Source organism: Balaenoptera ricei, chromosome 3, assembly GCF_028023285.1.
Source record: "Balaenoptera ricei isolate mBalRic1 chromosome 3, mBalRic1.hap2, whole genome shotgun sequence".
Classification (NCBI taxonomy): Eukaryota; Metazoa; Chordata; class Mammalia; order Artiodactyla; family Balaenopteridae; genus Balaenoptera; species Balaenoptera ricei.
Window position 1 is genome coordinate 164,645,563 of NC_082641.1, and position 22,388 is coordinate 164,667,950.

A 22,388-nucleotide genomic window follows, 5' to 3' on the forward strand; every position below is an offset into this window, starting at 1 on the left:
ATAAAAGGGGAGGTGCGCAATAACAGATGGGTGGGAAATAGATGGTTGCAGGGACAGTAAATGGATTGATGGATGGATGGAGCAGAGGGTATGTAGTGGGATGAGAGCCCAGTCCTCTGCTTTATCTCCCTCCCCCCCCCCACCCCACAGTAGGCCTTCAAGCAGGTGAGGTCTAAGCCATTGACAAGATGGATTATCTGCCCTTATCAGGCCTGCCTCTGCCATTGGCAGAGCAATTTCAGAGGCAGACCCTGCCATTCTGGCCATGGTGGCATGGCATGGGTGTAAGTCCTGGGCTTGTTTCCTTGAGAAGCTGTGCCTCCTCACTGAGCCCTCAAGAATCTGTCAGGACTGTGCCGGGAAATCTTTTCTAACTACCCAGTGGATGAAAACAAGATACAACCAAGACCTATGAATGGGCTACTGAAAGCAGTCATCCACCAGGTGTGGATTTTCAAAGCAGAAATAACTCATTCAGGGCATTTCTCATTCCTTCCCTTGGAATCCAATTGGGTGTGCTGAGTGGTGTGCACTGGACCTGGGATTCCCTAGTCCCCATGCCACCCACCCAGGCTCAGGCCAGGGGTGCCCCATGTGTCTTTGTGATCCCCAAGTTGCCCTTCCCCAGAAAGCACCTGCTCCAAGGGGATGTCCTGTAGGTGCTGGTTTCCCTCCCCTGGATGCTGCGGGTGGACTGCAGGCTGCTCCCCTCCCAGCACAGGCACAGTCTCAGCTGGGAAAGGAGCTGGTGAGCCCTGAACCAAACTGATGAGGCCGGGCCCACAGGACTCAGAACATGAGGTCTGGGTCAGACCTTCTGAGCCCAGATCCCAGCTCAGAAACCACAGCTGTGTGACTTTGGGCAAGGTGCTTCCCCTCTCTGAACTTCAGTTTCTTCATCAGTCAAATGGAGACGATAACTGCTCCCACCCACACAGGTCTGCGGCAAAGGCCCTGAAGTCACGTGTGCTCGTATTTCAGCACTCGGTAAATGTGAGCTATGATGAGGAACAAATTCTTTCCAAAATTCAGGTACATGGGGATTATTTTTAACTTTTTTGAAACTTTTGTTATGGAACATTTCAAACATATACAAACATAGATAATAGTAACCATGAACTCCTGTGTGCTCACAGCCTAGCTTCAACAATTATCAACATTTTGCCAAACTTGTTTCTTCTATCCCCTCACACACTTCCCCTCCCTCCAAATTATGTTTTTAAATCATAAGCATTATATCTTTTGCTCCAAAAACATTTCAGAATCATCTTGTAAAAGATTTCTTACACAGAGATAGGATCAAATGATATAAAGTGTTGTGCATAATACAGTGAGATGAGCCCAAGTGTTTTCAGAACTGCGTGTCTTTGGGCAAGTTACTTAACCTGTCTGGACCTTAAATTAATTTCTGTAAGAGGGAAGATGATAAGCCCTCCCTCAAAGGGCTGTGAGGAGAACAATGTTGCTTGGGAACGTGGAGGAGGTGGTACAGGGCCAGGAAGGAGTGGGGTGTCCCCATCCAAGTGGCTGTGGAAGGTGACACCTTTCTCTTTCTTCCTGCCCCCCTGCCACTTCCTGGAAGCCTCATGTCCTCACTGTGCTCCCCACCACCTCTCAGTAACCGGGAACAAGGGGCTGGAGCGGCTCTGGGAAGGCCATTCTCTATGACTGTGGGTTCTGTGCTGCTCCGTCCACCCTCGGCTCCCGTCCTGGTAGGTTGCGCTCAGCAGTTACAGCTCAGGAAGGCCAATGCCGAGGCTGAGGGAGACTGGGGGATCGCAGGAAGGCCTAGAGGGTCACAGCCCCGGTGGGGGAGACAGGACAGGAGGACAGCAGTGCCTTGGCCACACCCACTGGGCTGGCCAGAGGAGGCTGACTGTACGGGCAGCCCTCCCTCCTCGCTCTGGCCTTGCTTTCCCACTCACATGGCTGTCTACTGGCTCCCCGCAAGGGCACAGGTGGTGGACCGCTGACTCAGAGAACGAGCTGGCAGTGGGTGCAGAACTCCTTCCTGTGCAGGTGGGCTAAGCCCGTTGGACATTGGCCGTGGGCTGGCTCAGGTGGGAGCTTTCAGGAACTTCAGAGAACAAGGGCCCGTACTTGTCTGGATGGAAATGGATCCTAATGAAACACTCGGTCCAAGAGAACTTGGAGGCACCTGGAGACCCATGGCCACCACCCAGGCCACCCTTGGACGGCGACCTCTACACTCACACCCGGCTCCGTGCATGCAGCAGGCGGCTCTGTGAGAATGACAGAGAAAACAGCCCAGCCCCCATCCTCCCAGCTCACAGGCGAGCCACTGGGGGGGAGCTGAGCCATGCTGGGCGCACCCTGGCGCTCCGCATGTGGGCTCCTGACAAGGAACACACTGGCGTTCTCAGCGGTAGGTCCCTGGGCCTGCCCGGATTCACTGAGCTCTCCCAGACTGTGTCCACAAGGTGTAGAAATCAGTGAGAGAATGAGGGGAGGTCAAAGAGAAGGTCAAATACCTTCCCCACATTCAGAGGGGGAACAGAAGATTCAGGAAAAAACCAACAGACAAGCTTGAGGTTAACACTATTGGAAAATTTTTAAATGAATTAGCACGCAAGCAATGGCAATTGTTTGGAGTGAATATTGGTTCAATAGAAACAAGTCCTGCTAAATTGTCTGCATATTTTTTAAAAATAGGGCCAGTGCCTGGTTCTATCAAACTGTAGCCACAGACGCACTACATCCTTGACTTCAGTAGGGCTCTGAAGTCTGCCTTGGAGAGGCTGACTGACTAGAAGCAGGTGAAGGCCAGTTTTATCTAATCAGCAAATATGTGTGGGCCCCTCCTGTTCATGCTGGGGACCAGCAAAGAGTGACCCAGTGTTGCCTTCATGGAGCTGGTACTCCAGTGAGAGGCTTGGACAAGGGCTGTGAAGGAAGGGCACGGAGCTCGGAGGGAGAAGGCTGTACAGGTCCTGCCTGGGTCATGGGGCAGGAGGGACAAGGGGTCAAAGGGATGGGGGAGTGGTCTGTGTCTGGAGCACAGAAAAGAGGAGCAAGGGCTACACGGAGGCCATTGAGCATGGCCAGAGCTGACCTCAGGGCCTCCAAGCCATGTCAGGCTCTTTGTCTTTGCAAAAGCAGGGAAGCAATTTAGGGAAGGAGGGTGCAGTGGTCAAATGTGCATTTTGAACAGAACACTCTTGCTACAGGGTGGAATGGAGAGAGGCTGGCATGAATGCATGGGGTCCACTGAGGAGGCCACTACAGCCACCAGGGAAACGACTATGGCCTGGACCACATACACTGTGGTGGAAGACAAGCACGGAAATGGAAGAAAGCAAAATCAAGAGGGTTGGTGATGGCCTGGAGGGCCTGAGGGAGAAGGTGGTTTGAGGATGGCTCCACGTCCAGGTGCCTGACGCCACTGCTCTGTTCACCGGACAGGGATGCAGGTGGAAGAGGCAGCCCTGGGGAGGAGAGCATGACTTCTTGCATGCATCAGGTCCAGGTGGCCCCTTGCCCACATGGCTCTGGAGATCAGAGGAGAAGGTTGTCCGCACACGAATACTGAACGACACTCTGCACATGAACCAGAAAACCCAGGAATGAAGTACAGAGGATGGTGAAGAGAGGAATAGACAGAGGCAGGAGGAACCCAGCATCCAATCACAGTGCAGACAGCCACGCCTGCAAACAGCCCAAGGCAGGAGAAACTGGGGAGCTGAGGCAGATGCTGCCTGAGAAACAGCCCCTGGCTTTCATGACAGGAGGTCCTTGGTGCCAGTGAGAGTTAGTCTGGTGACAGGAGGGGAGCCAGATGGGGTGGTGGAGGGTTGAGTGGGAAATGCGGGATCTCAACAGCCAATGTAGCCACCTCTGGGCTGGGTAGCAGAGAGAGGTTGGGGGTTGGTGGAGGTGTCGGGGATCACCGGTGACTGTGTCACCGGGGCTGGCTCTGGCTGGACCTAACTCACTATCTTCCTGGCACTCAGATGAAGACCTGGGAGGCAGCATGTGTGCTGACCACACTTTTGGATACAGCAAAGCTGATACGGGTTGTTCCTTCCACTGGCGACAAAGGGAAGAGTTGGACCTCAGTTTACCCACACACTGCCCAGCTAACCCATGGGTGCCTTCTGGGTCTGCCCCCCACAGCTCTGGGAGTTAGGGTTAGTGTTAGGGTTTGGGTTCGGGTTCGGGTTTCCTGTGTCCTGAGGGCTCTACCACAGCTGCCCTGGCCACTCCACAGAGAAGCACTTTCATAAGGGGCTGGGATGCCACCTCCATCACCAGAGCTCTGGGCACCAGCAATGCTGGACCTCAGTGCTCCTTTGAGCCCCATCAGAGACTTGAGGAAACACTAAGGTCCCCCAGGCAAGCCCTACGCCCTACGCCCCACCTGAAAAAATGCCTCTGGGTTTGCGTGCATGAAGGATGTGCACTTTTTCTATCTGAAATTACCTGGCAGGACTGACTACCCACAGCCTTCTTCTGAGGCCTCTGGGACCAGGCCCTGCTGGGAACCTGTCTGCCTGACACCTTGCTGTTGCCAGGAGTCCAGGCCCCGGATGCCCACTGCCACTTCCAGGCCAGCTCCTGGCTCGAGGGGGTTGAATCCACCTCTGGGGGATCCATTTGCTGACCAGTCGGGGGCCTGTTCTGTGGGCTACTGACCAAACCTTTGGGAATGGGTGGACATCTTGCTCAGTAAACCCAGCTAGTCTGATGCACCTTCCTTGGAAAGAGGGGTCTCTGAGGGGCAATAATCAGTTTCCCCGTGGGGTGGGACGGTGGTCCCTGCACCAAGCCCAGAGCATCTGAGCTGCATGGTGAGGGGCTCTGTCGGTACAGTAAATGGTTATCAAGTGTCCACTGCATGCCCAGAGCTGTGACGCAGAGAGGTTAACACGGACTTCCCTGCCCCTGTCGAGCTGTCATTCTGCAGGGGAGTAAACAACCCCAATCATCTCCTGCAGTGGTCCCATAAGGAAGTCACACAGGGTGAGCTGGAGACAGAGTGCCAGGGGCAGAGGATGAACAGGAAGGCTGGTCAGGGAAAGCCTCTCTAAGCTAGGCCTGGGAGACAGGAGGGGACCCCCATTGAAGCCAAGCAAAAGACTAGCGCCCAGGGCAGGGCCCATTCCACATCTCCCTCCTCTCTCCCTCCACTCCCTGGCGGTCCCCACCCCACGCTGCCCCCTCTCCCCAGACAGCTGGGGGGGGGGGGCTTGCACACAACCACCCTCCCTAATGTGTGCTCTTCTTGGCTCCCACTGGTGATCCTGCAGCCTTCTCCCCAGCCAGCCTTGACTGTAGGCCCCAAACCCAGCCTGCCCTGGATTGGGTCCTGTTTCAGGGTGGGGGAGGTGCAAGCACACCTAGGAGCAGCCCATCCCTGACAGCTGGGGAGCCTGCCTGCCTCAGATATTAGATATGCGGAGACAGGTTTCCAGGCCTGAGCACCCTCTCTCTACCCACCTCCAGGCATACCGAAGGAGGATGCATCAGCTCCTGCAGGCTCTGCACCAGAAGCTGGCGGCTCTGGGCCAGGGGCCGGAAAGCCTGCTGGGCACTGACAAGCCCATCTCCTACAGGAACAAGCCTCCAGCCTCTATCCACAGGGAGCTCCTCAACATCTGCAGTGACCCCTACACACTGGCTCAGCAGCTGACCCACGTGGAGCTGGTGAGCAGGCCCACACCGCCCTCCACTCAGACCCAGAGCCTGGAACACTGAAAATAGCCGGCCATCCCGCCAACTCCCCATCTTGTCCCCCACCTGGTCTCAGCCTAACCCAGGGCCTGAGCCCATCACATCAGGGCCACCCAGGCATCTCCAGAGCACCCTGACTCTGGAGCAGTCTCTCACCACACCTGGGGCGAGGAACAGGAAGGCTGGAGGTACCAGCCCTGCCCAACTTTGACCTCTGGCCTGCCTGAGAGTCCAGGCCTGGGACAGAGGAACTAGGTTCAGATCCTGCCTCTGACACCATCTGATGTGTGATCCTCCCACATCTAGGGCCTTCCCCACCCGGGCCTCGGTTTTCCCCATCCAGGACTCACACAGTCACATTGTACCCACCCCAGCTTTCCAGAGAAGCGCAGACAGGCCTTCCTGTGTGTGAAAGGGATGCCCTGGCCTAACCTGCAGTATATTGGGTTCCTTGTAGATGCAGAGGCCAAAGGGGCCTGGCCAGAGAGAAGGGAAGCTGGGGAGAAGGGTTCTTTTCTTTTAAACCTCCATCATCTACGGCGCCCTTACTGCTTTCCAGGCATTATATTCAAGATTTACATGCACTATCTCATCTTCCCACCACCTTGCCAGATAGGTGCTATTATTATTCTCTTTTCACAGATGAGGAAGCTGAAGCCCAGAGTGTTTAAGTGACTTGCCAGAAGTCACACAGCAGAAGGGATAGAGCCAGGATTCAATTCTGACCCAGACCCCATGCTCTTAGCCACCAGGCCTACCCTGGAGGGAGCAGGTCATTTCAATTACCCGATTTCGAACCTGGTTTCCTAGGTATCACCCCACAAGCACTCCCTATGGAGACATTGACCCCTGCCCCCATGAAATACAGCAGCCCCTGAGCATGGGAAAGGAGGGGCTGCCCCCTTCAAGATGGTGCTGAGAGCTCTGTGACAACCCAGAACAGGGCTGTAGAGGCCCGGTGAGAAGGGCAGGTGGGCCCATGCCAGGCCCCCAGGGAGCATCCCTTCCCCATACATTTCCCCTTTTCCCGACTCCTTTTCTGTCTCTGGTGCAGGAACGGCTACGACACATTGGACCTGAGGAGTTTGTCCAGGCTTTTGTGAACAAGGACCCTCTGGCCAGCACAAAGGTAGAAGGCCCTTGGACGGACTGTCCCAGCAATGACCCCCGCTCACCGGTCCCTCTGGGGATCCCCGGAGCATCAGATGAGCCAACTTCAGAGGGACCAAGGGCAGATGGGCTTGGAGGGGTCGTGCCCACTCCACCCATGCCCCTAGCCCAAGGCCATCACACCCCAGCAGCCCTGAGTCCCGGGGAAGCCTGGGAGGGCGGGATGAGCCTGGCCGGGTCACCCACCCAGCGAGGGCGGAGTGGCGGTCGAGGAGCAGAAGCCCTGGGTGGGTTAGAGGGTAGAGAGGTTCGCACGGGGCCCGCTCCAAGACGCCATGTGCCCTCCCGGTGCTTTGCGGTGGGCGCCGATGCCCTCTAGCGGCCACTCGGGGGAACGCGGGCTGGTGCAAGCTGCCCAAGGAAGTTAAGGGCATGCTCTTCCCTCTGAAGGTGGAATTTCAGAGCCTGCCCCTCTCTCCCAGAGCCCAACCAGCAGTTAGCCTGGTGCTTATCAAGGAGTTAAATCCGAACCAGAACTGGAAATATCCTGTCTTCTGCCCTGGCACCTAATAAAAGAAGAGCAAACTAAATATGCAATTGCATTTCACCTCTCGGATAAGCAAAGATTAAACATTATGGGTGTGTATGTGCAGGGAAAGGGACCGTCTCATACACGGCTGGTAAGGGGTGAAACTGGCACAGCCACTTTGGAGAGCAGCATGGCAATAGCATCAACACTTGAAATATATACACTCCAGACCCCAACTTTCCACAACTAACAATTTACCCTGCAGATATACACACACATGTACACAAAGATGTATGCACAAAGATATTGGGAATAACTTTCTGTGCTTTATGACCAAAGGCTGGAAGCAAACTACCTTACCATCCACAGGGACTCGATTAAACATTATAATACATCCATACATAGAATGCTATGCAACTATTAGAGTAAGAGCGACTGTAAGAATGGAATAATCACCAAAGGTCCATTGTTGACAGAAGAAAGTAGAGTGAAGAGCAGTGGCAAAGAGTATGTGACCATCTGTGTAACAACAACAGATAGGAGGGTGCATGATACATATCTCCTTGCACACGCGTGTGGACAATCTCTAGGAATACGGATTACTCTGGGGAGCCCAGCCTGGAGCTGGGAGCAAGAGTGGGAAGGAGACTTTGCTACTCTTAGTGACTTGTTTGTTGTTCTGTTTTGTTTTGTTTGGGGTTTTGGCCATTTCCAAGTATTATTTTTTATTGTGAAATACATCAAGATTGCCCGTGACATTTCTTTACCCACACTACTGTAGATGAACATTTTTGTGTTATTTCCAGACTCTTGGCTATTGTAGATATTGCTGCTATGAACATTCTTACACATTTCTAATGTATGTGGGTACATTTTTTCTAGGGCATCAGTTCTCAAATGTTTTGGTCTCAAGATGCCTTTTTTACTCTTAAAAATTATGGAGGACCCCAAAGAACTTTTGATTATGTGCTAATAATATCTACCGGTATTTATTCTATTAGCCATTAAAGCCAATAACTTTTTAAAATATTTATTTATTCAAAAATCATAACTCATTATATGTTAATGTAAGTTTTATGAAAAATAACTCTATTTTCCAAAATAAAAAAAAAAATTAATGAGAAGAGTGATATTGTTTTACAGTATTTTTACAAATCTCTTTAATGACTGACAATAGAAGACAGTTGAATTCTCTTAATCTACTTCTGCATTCAATCTCTTGACCTAACATTATTTTGGTTGAAAATCCATCCTCACACAAATATGTAGTTGGAAAAGAGAGGAGTATATTACAGCCTTTTCAGATAATTGTGAATATTCTTCTTTGATAGTACACTAAAACTCAACAAGGGGTAATTTTTTAAGATCAGCTGCAATTTGGAATCTGAAAATAAACCCTATCACTTTAAAATTCATTGGTCCATCTTGCATCTTGAATGGATCTTTTTGCCCATGCAGGATTTTGTGACATATATTGTCCATTTGGAAAATATGGATTCACTGAATCAAGCAGACCTTCTGAATGTTGGCATGTTTCATTATATGATATTTTAAAATGATATTCATTATATATATTCACTACTGATATCATCCAAAAAGTTCTTAAGTATTGGGAAGCTGTCAAGCTCCAGAGGCAGATACATGTTTTATAAGTTCCCAATTTTCTCTTGAAAACTTGAATTTTATCCTTGGCAATGAATACTATCAGTTGTTTTCCTTGAAGTTACAGGCTCATTTTGTTGATTTTCAAGGAAATATCAGCCAAATACTGAAGTCTGAGTAACCATAATGGGTCAGTCCTTCTGACCCATTAAAAATGGGTAAAAATGGTGCTCCATGAGTAAAGTTCAGCTCACAAGTCAATCACACCAGTGTTTTTCCGCAAGACCACCATCAAAACTCTGTGTGCAGCAGAAGTGCCTATGTCTACAGTCCTCCCTTCATACCTGTAGGTTCTGCAACTGCGGATTCCACCAGCCTCAGGTCAAAAATATTAGAAAAAATTAAAATTCCAGGAAGTTCTAAATAGCAAAACTTGAATTTGCTGCTCACCCAAGCAACTATTTACATAGTATTTACATTGTATTAGGTATTATAAGTAATCTAGAGATGATTTAAAGTATACGGGAGGATGTGCATGGGTTTATGCAAATACTACGCCATTTTACATATGGAACTTGAGCATCCTCTGATTTTGGTATCTGAGGGGGGAGGTGGAACCATTCCCCCAGGGACACCGAGGGACAACTGCACTCCCATTTTCTCACATAGAATACGAAAAAGACATGTACTCAAGGGTTGAGATTTAATAAAACTGAAAAGTTTTGTGTCCTCAAGGACATTCTTAGTCTCACTCACTTTTTTTCTTTTACTGTGAGGGTGTGGTAGTGAAGAACACAATGGCCACTGGTGTCATTTGGTGCCTCTGTCTCGATTCAGGCTAAGGTGGCAGCAGTTTTACCCATCATTCTATTATGCATTGGTACAAACGTCAACACGGTGAAAAGGCAATAATCTATGAATATGAAATTAGGTTTGCCCTTGTGGACCCCCTGAAACGGTCTCAGGGACCCCCAGGAGTCCATGGACAACACTTTGAGATGTTGCTCTAATATATATCTATGAAGGGAATCATTGTGTCCGTCACGGGGTGGGCATATGATCAACCTTACCAGGTGATGCCAGGTGAGGCTGTAACCATTTCCGCTGCCAGCAGGGAGTTATTCTTGTTCCACAGCCTCACTGACACTTGAAATTGTCAGGCTTTTTAATTTTTGTCAAACTGTTAAATGGAGCATCTTTTCATGTGTTTCGGACATTTCTTGTTTTCTCGTCTATGAAATGCCTGTCCCTGATTTTTGTTCGGTTTTCTATTGGTGGTTTGTCTTTTTCTTAAGGATTTTTAAGAGTTTTGTGTGAGTTGTTTTTTTTTTAATTTTTTTATTTATTATTTATTTATTATTTATTTTTGGCTGTGTTGGGTCCCCGTTTTTGCTTTCTCTAGCTGCGGCAAGCGGGGGCCACTCTTCATCGCAATGCGCGGGCCTCTCACTATCGCGGCCTCTCGTTGCGGAGCACAGGCTCCAGATGCGCAGTCTCAGTAGTTGTGGCTCATGGGCATAGTTCCTCCGCGGCATGTGGGATCTTCCTGGATCAGGGCTCGAACCCATGTGCCCTGCATTGGCAGGTGGATTCTCAACCACTGCGCCACCAGGGAAACCCTGTGTGAGTTTTTAAAATGTGTACTAGTTAATTATCCCTTGTCAGTTAGATGTACTGCAAATTTTCTTCTCCTAGTTGGTTGCTTTGCTTTTCGTTCTCATTACTGTGTCTTTTAACGAACAAGTATTCTTAATTTCCTCCTTATAAGGAATTTACCTTTCTGGATTATTTTTGCCTCCATATTTTGAAGCTATGCTATTAGGTGCAGACAAATTTAGACTCATGACATATTCTCAATAAATCAAAACTTTTATCCTTATGCAGTTACCCTTTAAACTCTCCTAATGCTTCTTGCCTTGGAGTCTTTTTTTGCCTTAAAGTCTATTTTGTCTAATATTAATATAGCTATGTGATGATAAATATCACATAAATATCATGTGTATTTTTCAATTTTTTTACTTATATCGTTGGGTTTGGGGTGTATCTCTTGAAAATAGCAGGAGGCTGGATTTTTTTTAAATTACAGTGACTGGTCTATGTCAGGGTAATTACTGCTCTAGATGGATTTGTTTTTACTGTCTTCTGTTGTACCTTGTCTTCTTTACCTCTTGTGCTTCTTTTTTTCCTTCTTTCTTTACTTCTTTTGGATTCTTTGAAATTGTAGTACACTTATACAGTGGAATAGTCTACATCAATTTTTAAAGTTAAGTTTCCAAAGAATATTTTATAGCACATGAAAGGGTTCATGTGGGAAGATGTGGGACTATATATAGAATATAGAGATAGAGATAGAAACATACATACATACACACATACGTACATAAATACATATGGTTGGTCCTCATTATTCACCATCATTATATCCTATAGTCGTTGTGAACACTGAATTAGCAAATACTGAGCCATTACTCCTGGGGAAAATATAGGGTTAGGTTCCTTGCAAGCCTTTCATCACAACATTTTCGTCAACCAGTCAATATATAGCCTTGATTTATGTGTGTTTCTGTTTAATGAGACCTTATTTAATATATATTGTTGATTCAATAACATTGAACTCATGGCCAACAGCACTGTGACTCACGTCTGAACGAAGCTTATGTAACACATATTTTTTTCCTTAGGACACGTCACAGCCTTCATGTGCTTAGGAACACAAGACAGCACAGCAGCGCTGTGCTTGCGACCACTTTAAACAGTGAAATCACCAAGAAAAAGCACAAAAATGCAAAAAAAAAAAAAAAAAAAGACACTAAATAGACTACAAAAAGGACACTTGTTTACAGCATGGGAGCTGAAACCAGAAGTCAGGGCATCAGCTCAACCTCAGCTGGGAACGCACAGGTGCATTGGGTGACTCAAATGTTTTGCCACTCTGCACATGTCCACAAATGACCAAGAAGTGACATGAGTGTTATTTGGGGGGTTACAAATGAAATTTTAGGATGTAGACAGATTCGCAAACACAAAATCTGTGAATAATGAGGATTAATTGTGTGTGTGGGTATATGATATACATATATCATATTAAGTTACGTCTTTAAGTGAATAGAAAAAAAGACTAGAAGGATACATGTCAAATCATGTATTTGTGGAGGGTTTTGAGATATTTGTGGATGGTTTTGAGGTTTCGACATTTCCCAGATTGTCTATAATGATCATGGCTGACTTCAAAAAGTTATTCATGTTCAAAAAGTTATTGACAAAAAGCCTGAGCATGGCCCTTGTGTCTTTCCTAGCCTTGTTTCAGTGACAAGACTAACAACCTGGAAGCTTACGTGAAATGGTTCAACAGATTGTGCTACCTCGTGGCCACTGAGATCTGCATGGTGCGTAGGAAGCCAGGGCCTGACCTGGCATGGCCAAAGGCGGCCAGGGCTTGAAAGGAGGCTTCCTGGGAGGGAACCAGAAGAGCATCATGAGCCTGTCTCCAAGCCCAGGGCCAGGCTGGGCACTCACTGGGACACCGGGTGTCACCCAGCTTGCCTGTAGTGATATCTCCCCTCTGGGTAGAGCCTGGCACACCCCCGTCTTAGCTGCCAGGCCAGTGATGCGGTGGATCCTGGCGTGCCGATGGATCCTGCCTGGCGTGGATCCACCTGCCAGTCACAGAGGGTGTCAGAGAGATGCTTGCTGAGGGAGAGGGGGGCGGGCTCTGCTTCTTCCACCTGTGCCTGGGGCGGACTGGCCTGGCCTGCAGCCGAATTCCATTTGGCTCACTCAGGACTTAGAGGTAGAAATAATCTAACCTTTAAGAAGTGGGAGATTGCACTTTAAAGTCCAGGTCTCTGGCAGCTGGACATGCTCGCCACCGGGTCTCAGCCCCGCCAAGCCAGACCCTGCCCACCCTCTTCCCTTCCTCATGGCAGTGGAACCCTCTCCCAAACCCATTCTCCCACTGTCAGGTGAAGCCCAAGGTCCCCCGTCTCAGGGGAAGATTGGAGGCAGCATATGTGCCAGGGTGGGCTCTCTGGAAGCAGACGCTGAGACAGAGCTTGGGGCGTAAGGTGTTTATGAGGGGTCTGCGACCGAGAAAGGAGAAGAGGCTCAGAAGGAGAAGCTCATCTGTGATACCTCAGCCTGAGACAGCGCTTCCTGTCAGAGTGCCCACATCCACCCTAGTAGTTGGCCCTGATCCCCCACCTTGCTCGGTCACCATCACCATCCCCGTGTGGGCTGTCCCATGAAAGACAGGGCAGGACCTCAGGCGGGCAGCTCTCCGAAGGGGTTTTGGGTGCACAGCTCCTCAGGCACCACAGCAGGCTTCTTGGCAGCAGTAAGGACCACTTCTGCACTTATGGGAGGAGGGCAATCTACGTGGAAAGAACACTGTAGGGTTCCGTGGGCCTTGCCTGCTTCTGACACTGCATCGTTGGCCTGGCAGCTAAGACGGGGGTTTGTCTGGGTGAAGCCCGGACAGAGCCCGCCCCAGAGTCAGGCAGCGCTTCAGCCTGGGAGAGGACACAGTTTGGTTCTGACCCATCAGAGAGGTCAAAGTCTCACGCACTCGACTCGAGCTGGGGTTGAAATCACAGTCAGTCGACAGAAAGCAGTGGTGGGGCTGCTAGCGGACAGGGCCTCGGGGTCACCGTGTGGCCCCCGCACCCCGTGTGAAGTGAAGAAGTTTGGTGCTGGGAAGAGAGGTGAGGGAGCCGTGTTTTCTGCTTCTAGGTGTAGGGGTGCTGGAGCTAGGCCTGAGAGAGCAGGAGGACATGAGGGGGCCCCCAGCACCTCCCATGCTGCAGGTGGCTCTTGTGTGGCCACAGGAGTCCCGCCAGCCCCCATCCGGCCCTCCATGGCAATGGGCTCTGTGCTAGCTCTGCCCGGGGTGCACTGAGAGCCTCAGCCCCTGGGCTACAAATTGCCTTGGCATCAAGCATCTCAGCTGTGAAATGGGCTTAAAGAAGGTTAATGAGGGACAGGACAGGTAAGCAGGGTGTCTGGTCAGGGCAGGGTGGGGACACCTCATCACTGAGGCTCATATGCCCTGTCCCCAGCCGGCCAAGAAGAAACAGAGGGCCCAGGTGATTGAGTTCTTCATCGACGTAGCCCGTGAGTGCTTCAACATCGGCAACTTCAACTCCCTAATGGCCATCATCTGTGAGTGGGCCGGCCAGGCCTGGGGCCCCCGGTGCAAGTGCTCCCAGAGAGGGTGGAGTGGGCACGCCCAGGCGGGTGGGGTGCAAGCCACCTGAGCAGGGGGTGGGTGCAGGCGGGGCCCATGTTCCCCCCACCCCACCCCAAAGGTCCTGGGGAGGTGCCCCTTTTGAGGCAAGCCCAGCCCTTTCAGGGTGCTTGATGAGAGCTTGGCAGTGTGTCCCCGGAACCAGGGAAAGCAGGGGCCCAAAGCAGGCCCCTGGTCACAGTATAGGGCCAGCGTGGTGGGGACTGGGACAGGGGCCCTGCACATACAGAAGCCGGGCCTACCTGGACGCAGTGTCCATTAGCACCCACCCACTCTCCATCTGGCAGGCCGAGGCTCCACAAACATCAGCCCTGGTCAGGGTGCAGCCTGAGGGGCTAGGCCAGCTGCGGGCCTCACAGAGGGACTGTGCAGCTCAGAACAGCCCTCCCCGCCTGGCCCTGCCCCCAGCTCAGCCTTCCCTCTTTCAGCTGGCATGAACATGAGTCCTGTCTCAAGGCTGAAGAAGACCTGGGCCAAAGTGAAGACAGCCAAGTTTTTCATCCTCGAGGTAAGCAAGGCTGCTGGGCTGCTGGGTGCCACCAGCCATCCCCAGGACACAGTTGCCCAAATGCCTCCCTATCTCCTTCCAGCACCAGATGGACCCAACAGGGAATTTCTGCAACTATAGAACAGCCCTACGCGGGGCAGCCCACCGCTCCCTGACCGCCCACAGCAGCCGGGAGAAGGTAGGTCAGAGGCTTGCCCAGCCCTCAGAGCTCCTCCCTGCTCCAGACCACCTAGGCTCAGGTGGGGTGGTGACTTGAAGGTCACCTGGTCCAATCCCCTGCCCTTCTACAGCATCTATAATAGAGAGGCATGTCACCTTGCTCGCATGCCTCCAATATAGGGAACTCACCACCTCCTCAAACAGATCAACCCACCCCCAAGCAGCTCTAACTGGTAGCAAGTGCTGCCTTGTGGGGTTGTGTCAGCCACCTGGGGCTGTCCTCTCCAGAGGGCCACACAGAGTAAGGCCATTCCCTCTTCCAGCCACCAGTCCTTCAGAGCCCCAGGCCCCGCCTCCCTCTCTCCTCCTGAGTCAGCAGCCCCAGGCCTGCCATGCTGTGGTCTCCAGTTCCCTCCCCTCTTGGGTCCCTTTGTTCTCTGAACAGCTCCATTTGTCAGGGTCCCTCTGTTTCAGATCAAATTGTGGTTCCAGGTACATAGGGTCTTACACCTCCTTATTCTAAAGGCAATACCTTCACTGATGTGGACTCAGATCACATTTATGTTTTTGGAAATGACTAAACCAAGCTTCTTGCCACAGAACTGCATTTTCACAGGTCTTGTTCTTATACATTTGCATTTGGAGGACATTTGCTCGTCCTGATCAATTTTGTTTCTCCTCCAAATTCTCCTAGTGGCCTCTGATACAAGAAACCATCCCAGGCCCTGTAATTGCCATGATCCTCTGGCTTAAAACCTGTCACCAGCTTGATGATTAGAGTCGTTTATCTCCATGGGGAGAAAACAGCAAGACTTGCTGTGCCTTTTCAGTCTGGTCTCTTGCAGGAACATTGGTGGAATCAGGGCCCCGCCATAGTTTGTGGAAGTTGCTTCCAGCTTGAGGAATAATAGAACCAGGTGCTGTTCTTGAAATTCGAAGTCGCTCTGTGATTGTATTGGATGCACCTGTGGTCAGGTTTGGGGAGCAGGCTGAGATATGCGCACTTGTGCAATCCACCAGGCCTTCCCAGCCTCCTCCCCGCAGAGCACAGATTGTGCGCAGACCCAGGCCACGCTGTTGGCCATGTCCTGTCCAGCTGGCCCTTCCTGTTTAGGCTGTCAGCACTTCAGCAATGCTGGGTCCCGGGGAGCCTGGTGCAGGGGGTGCAGCACTCAGCAAGGCATGTCCTCAAGTCCCGGGGCAGGTGAGCCTGTCCCCCGGGAGCCAGGAAGCTGGAAAGCCACGGCAGCAGGGGCTTAACTGAGCACCCACCGCACGAGGGCCGCTTGACCATCATTTCCCAATTTAATTCTGACAGCTATTCCATGGGGTAGACTTCAGCATTGCCACTTTCTGCATTAGAAGACTGAGTCTCAGAGAGGAGCCCTCACCTGCCCAGTCACTCAGCAAGTAGGCGGCAGAGCCAGGAATCAGACTCTAAGTCTCCCAGTCTTTTCTACCTTCCGTCCTCGGGGCACAGGTACCATGTGGCAGTCACAGGGGTACTGGCTTATGGCCCAGGAGTTGGACTGTGGGTGGTCGTGCCTAGAGGAGGCTGCAGCCTTTGGACTGAGGTGTCAGTCACAGCACTGGTGCTCTGCACTGTTTTCCTTCTACCCTGAGGACAGAGTGAGCAGACTGGGACTTTGTGCTCCTGCTCTCTGCACCCCTTCTAGCTCTGGGGTGCTGGGACGCTGTGCATTTAGGTCTGGGGCTATAGGTGGGAGACCTACAGAGCTGGGCACTTAGTTTCACTGCATTCTCCTCTAACTTCCAGGGAGTTATGGACCATGGGCTAGACCCACAGAAGCTCCTTCATGAATGGATGGAAGGCTGGAGGACAGATGGATGGATGGATGGATGGATGGATGGAAGAATGGATGGAAGGAAGGATAGATAGATGGACGGAAGGGTGCAAGGAAGGGAGGAAGAAAAGATAGAAGAATGGAAAGCTGGAGGTTGGAAGGAAGAAAAGAGGGAGGGAGGGTGGCAGGGAAGGAAAGAGGGAGGAAATGAAGTAGGGAAGGAGGGAAAGAAGCTTGGATATGCTCTCACAGTCTCCCAGTGCCCCCAGCTAAAACTTTGAGGCCAGGAGGTCACTTTGTGTTTTCTTGCTGCCTATGGCTGGTTCCTGTCTGCCCCTCCCGCTCCCCTAGTCTCTGTGACAAAGCACCCTCCACACAGGCTTCTCTGGGTGCCCTCCAGGTTGAGCTGGGTTCTGATGGAATTGCTCAGGTCCAGAAAACAAGGGCCCAGGTTTACAGTCATGTGGACAGACAGAAGTGGTGAAAAATTCTCACACATGGGAAATGCTGCCACCCAAAGGACCACTTCAATGGCCCTGCCACCAGGAAACCTGCACCAGGCCCCTAAGGAGCCGTCTCTGTCCCCAGAGTCCCAAGGCCCTTAATCCCCACCCCTGCCCATCTCAGTGGGTCTCCCAATTCCAACTCAATTCAGCCATCATGCACAAGAACTGGACCAGGGACTCAGCACCAGTGTGGGTGGTGGGAGATGGATGGAGACCACCCTCCCTCCTGGCACAGTGAGGAAGAAGACAGGACAGGGCCTCTGGGGCAGAGTCCTAATCCTGCATCCTCTACTTACTGTTGTGTGAGCTTCTATGAGTTACTTAACCTGTCTGAGTCTCAGCTTCCTCATCTGTGAGGTGGGGTCATAAAAGCCCTATTTCACAGGACAGTGATGAGGATGGAACACGATCTCATGTGAAGCATTCAGCACAGTGAAGCACTCAGGCCCACCACCGATGCCCCGGTGACAAGGGCATAAGTGGAGACTCTTTGGGAGCACAGAAAGGGACTAAAGCCAGCTTGGGGGAAGCCAAGATGAGGCTTCCTTGTTTTGTAGTTTGTTCCCTTGACTCTCTCCCACTATACTGGGATCAGGAATGAATGTGTGTGACACACTCTCACTGTCCCCCAAGCCCTGGCACCTAGCATAGAGAAGACATGAGCAAATGTTTGTGGAAGTGACATAAATCTAGGGTGACCAGTTCATCCCAGTTTGCCTAGGACTGCCCCAGGTTTAGTACCACAAGTCCTGCATCCCAGGAAACCCCTCAGTTGTGGACAAACCCTGCTAAACCTGGCTCTGGTCCTGGCCCTGGTGATCACTAGCTGGATGACCTTGTGCCAGGCCCTGCCACTCTATGGACCTTGGTTTCCCCATCTGCCCTGCCCAGCTGAGCCATCCATGCTTCTATGCTCTGCCGAGTGGTCAGTGCCCAGGTCCTCGCATCAAAGCCCTTGTCAGCTTGGATGGGGAATGACCTAGGTAGTCCCTGAGCCAGAAGTGTCAGGGCCTGGTGCCCGGTCCTAAGGGTGATGGGCTAGAAGCCGGCCCTAGCTGGCCTGGCCACATGTGCCCAGCTCTGGAGCCTAAGGGCAGAGCAGATGTGTTAGTTTCCTGGGCTGACATAACAAAGCACATAAACTAGGTAGCTTAGAACAGCAGAAATGTATTCTCTTACAGTTCTGGAGGCCAGAGGCCAAAATCAAGGTTGGAAGGGCCATGCTCCCTCCAAAGGCTCTAGGGGAGGATCCTTCTTTGCCTCTTCCAGATTCTGATGGCCATAGGCACTCCTTGGCTAGTGGCCGCATCACTCCCATCTCTGTCTCCGTTGTCACATGGCTATCTACCCAGTGTGTGTCCAAATTTCCCTCTTTTTATAAAAATACCAGCCCACCTAATCCATGTGACCTCATCCCCATTTGATTCCATCCATAGCAAAGACCCTATCTCCAAATAAGTTCCCATTCATAGGCGCTGGGGGGTTTAGGACATGAACATAACTTTTTTTTTTTTCTATTTTTGGCTGCATTGGGTCTTCGTTGCTGCGCACGGGCTTCCTCTAGTTGTGGCGAGTGGGGGCTACTCTTCGTTGTGGTGCGTGGGCTTCTCTTGTTGTGGAGCACGGGCTCTAGGCCTGTGGGCTTCAGTAGCTGTAGCAGTTGGCTTCAGTAGGCTTCAGCAGTTGTGGCTTGCAGGCTCTAGAGCACAGGCTCAGTAGTTTTGGCACACGGGCTTAGTTGCTCCGCGTCATATGGGATCTTCCCAGACCAGGGATCGAACCTGTGTCCCCTGCATTGGCAGGCGGATTCTTAACCACTGCACCACCAGGGAAGTCCTTGAACATAATTTTTTGAGGGACACAGTTCAACCCACAACACAAGGTAGACCCAGCTGGTTCCCCAAGAGTAGTCTGAGCTGTCACCAGTTGGACTCCTTTCTCTAGGGGTTAGCAAGTATGGAACAAGGAGGGAGAAACAAGACATTTGACAGTGAAACACAGAGACCCCATCCTTCTCCAGCTGAGCGCGTAAGCCTGTCCCTTCAGGAACCAGAGTAGGGATGCTTTCAGCCTTACCATAGTGCAGCAGGATCAGATCTTTAGCATCAAGAAAGACATAGAATGGCAAATTGTTAAATGTATATTTTTAAAAGAGGCCACAGAATTTCACAGCAGATAATTCACATTCCATTAGCATATTTTTTGATTCATAAAACAAAAACTTTTTAAAAAAAATTTTTTCTATTTCAGTATATTTATTCTTTTCTAAAATTTTTATCTTATATTTAACAGTGTGCTCGGCACACACCATTCCTCCTGGGGCACATGAGTCAGGAGACCTAAGTCTGTGGACCCCTGAACTCTGGGGAGAAGCTCCCACTGGCCTTTCCCAACAGACGATGGGAGAAACGTTCAAAGGCCACTGAAACTATGCATCTTTCACCCAGCCCCAATAGGAGGGGGAATGGCATTGTATACAGTAGGAGCTCAATCAGCACTGCACTGGGGTCTGATGGGACCTGGGAAGAAACAGTCTGGCCCCAGTTTGTGCCTCCTTTCTTTGTGGTTTCCACATTGCTCCCCATGGTACACACTAAGTAGCCTATGGCCCATGAAGCCCTGAGGCTGGCCAGCCTTGCCCAGGTGGGAAGTCTCTCCCACCTTCTGCATCCTGGTGTTGTATCTGAGGTCCCCGGGGCAGGTGGCTGCTGGCAACGCTGCCTCGCTCCTATGCAGCCACTGTGGGGAGGCCAGCTGAGGGCTGATCTGCACCCTCTCCCTTCCAGATCGTCATCCCCTTCTTCAGCCTGCTCATCAAAGACATCTACTTCCTAAACGAAGGCTGTGCCAACCGCCTCCCCAATGGACACGTCAACTTTGAGGTAGGGTCCAGGGGCCTTGGAGGGCCTGCCACCTAGTTAAGCAGGCTGATAAAAGCTCCCAGAGCAGGAGTTCTGGCCCTGAGTGGTTGGATTAAAGGAGGACTCTGAGGCAGAATGCAGCAGTTTGCAGCCAACATCAGAGTGGGATTATTGGGGTCTCCCCACATCTTCCATAGGAAGAGACTGAGGCTCATGAAGACATTGACCCCCGCTCTGTGCAGGCCTCGTGTCTAGCACAGGTGAAGTGGCATCATTTTCAGTCCTTAAGGAGCACCAGGCTGGCGAGAAAGACAGCCCTGCAGACCCACAGTGACAACTGACGCGGTGCTGTGACAGGAGCTGCACAGGGGCACAGTTCACGGTCAGGAGAGGCCTCCCAAAGGAGGAGCCCTTAGCAACAGGAGGAAGTGTCAGGCAGAGTGGGAAGAAGGAGAGAAAGACTTCCTCTCCCTCTGCAGACACTCATCACTGTCAGCTCAAGTGTTCCCTCCTCCAGGAAGTTCCCCTTGACCTCACAGGAGGAGAGAGGCCACTTCTATAGCGGGCTATTATCCCTCAGTCACAGCACCCAAGTCCCCAAGCTCTTTAGAAGCAAGGCCAGGCTGATCCACTCCATGTCTCGACCCCACATACAGGCTTACCCAGCATGTACGTCTTGAAGTGGCTGGTGGGCTAGGCATAGGGAAGGGGAGGAATGGGGCCCAGGAGCCCCAAGGGCACAGGACAGTGACAGCAGACGGTCACTGAGTCAGACAGAGCATGCCATGAGCAGTGGTACCCCCCAATCCACAGGAAAGAAGGGGCTCTTCTCCTGCGAGAGGGCCAGCCCTACCCTAGTGCTTGCCCCACTCAGCATCCAACTCCAAGGGGCAGCAGTCCTGGGCCAGCCCCTTGCTCTGTCCAAGTCTCAGTCTCTCCCTCTGTGAAACAGGGCTGCCACCATGACCACACAGAGTGGCTAGGAGGAGTGGACATGCCGCATGGCCCGCCAAAGGCTCTGCACGTGTCTCCTGCTGACAGGGCCCACAGTGAACGCCTGGGCCCTTTGGCCTGGAGCTGCCTCTGCTGTGGGGCCTCACATGGACACCCCAGCAGACCTTCACATGCTGCCCACAGGCCTGGTTACCCCTAGGGGCCGGCATAGCTGGAGGAAGCCCAGTCCAGCAGGTTGCCTGGGCTCTGCATCCCAGGGGGCAGTCCAGGCTGGAGGCGATATGGAAGAGGCTGGGCTTGGGAAAGACTGCAGGGGCCAAGGGGGCCTGCGAGCTCACTCTCCAGGTGATCCCAACGCACAATCTGTCTCTTGCCTTTCTTGAATTGGTCCTCAGAATCAAGGCCTGGGCGGAAGGATGGGCGGGCGAGCAGTGAGGGGCAAGAAGGCAGGGTGTTCATGTGGCCCCAGGTCCCGGGGCATGAGCAGTGGGGACTGGGGGCAGACACCAAGGCTGATCAAAGAATGCCACAGAGTGAGGTTCTCACCCAGTCACAGCTTTGTATTTAAAATCCTGCTTTAAGTTAGCAGTTTTTAAAATCTTAAATAAATGTACTTAAATTTTACTCAATTAAAATTCTACTTAAATGAATTAAATTTTACTTAAATACATTTATTTAAATGTATTTGCCTCATTCTCTACATAAACAAACTTGCTGTAAGTAGGGATATATCGCTTGCCATTAGTTGAGATAACCACAAAAATAAACAGAATGAAACTAAAGTAATAGTCACCTTTAGCTAAATGCACTGCCTGCTGATGGCATAGCCCAAGGCTGCTCTCTCGCCATGACAAGGGGGACAGGTGAACCCTAGGTGCTGGGCATGGCAAATTCTTCAGAGAGAGTGAAGAGATGTGACAAATGTCCAGATTTCCTGATGGGTGATTCCGTCACTTTTCTGCCCCATGTCCCACCTTGCCCACCCTAGAGGCAGGCCTCACTGGGGATGACGAGAGACACCAGGCCAGGGCCGGCCCCACTGTCACAGGTGACCTCCAGGCACTCAGGGTGCATCGTTTTGTGTCTCTGTGTCCCTGGCAGAAATTTCTGGAGCTGGCCAAGCAAGTAGGAGAGTTCATCACATGGAAACAAGTGGAGTGTCCCTTCGAGCAAGACCCCAGCATCACCCACTACCTGCACACTGCTCCCATCTTCAGCGAGGATGGTAAGGTGGCCCCATGGCCTCCCTGACCCCCAGCCACAGAACTCATGGGTGGTCTCTTGGTCACATCACCATTCAGGGCCCCTGCTCTGAGCAGGGATGCACCACATGTGTGCTAGTTCTGCGAGGAAGCAGGGAAGTCTGCATCCCCCAACTGAATAGTTGCTACCCCCAGAGCACAGGACAGGGTCTGAGGAGC

The 22,388-nt window shown here is 51.5% G+C and overlaps 1 protein-coding gene across 1 annotated transcript in view; it reads left to right on the forward strand.

Moving 5' to 3' along the window:
* The window catches only part of RASGEF1C (RasGEF domain family member 1C), a 95,963-nt gene that overhangs the window by 66,694 nt on the left and 6,881 nt on the right, over positions 1-22,388 (forward strand). The window contains exons 5-12 of the mRNA XM_059919686.1: positions 5,464-5,664; positions 6,746-6,820; positions 12,229-12,318; positions 13,987-14,089; positions 14,603-14,682; positions 14,765-14,860; positions 19,939-20,034; positions 22,069-22,192. Coding sequence (XP_059775669.1) covers positions 5,464-5,664; positions 6,746-6,820; positions 12,229-12,318; positions 13,987-14,089; positions 14,603-14,682; positions 14,765-14,860; positions 19,939-20,034; positions 22,069-22,192 — 865 coding nt within the window. The remainder of the gene's footprint in view (positions 1-5,463; positions 5,665-6,745; positions 6,821-12,228; positions 12,319-13,986; positions 14,090-14,602; positions 14,683-14,764; positions 14,861-19,938; positions 20,035-22,068; positions 22,193-22,388) is intronic.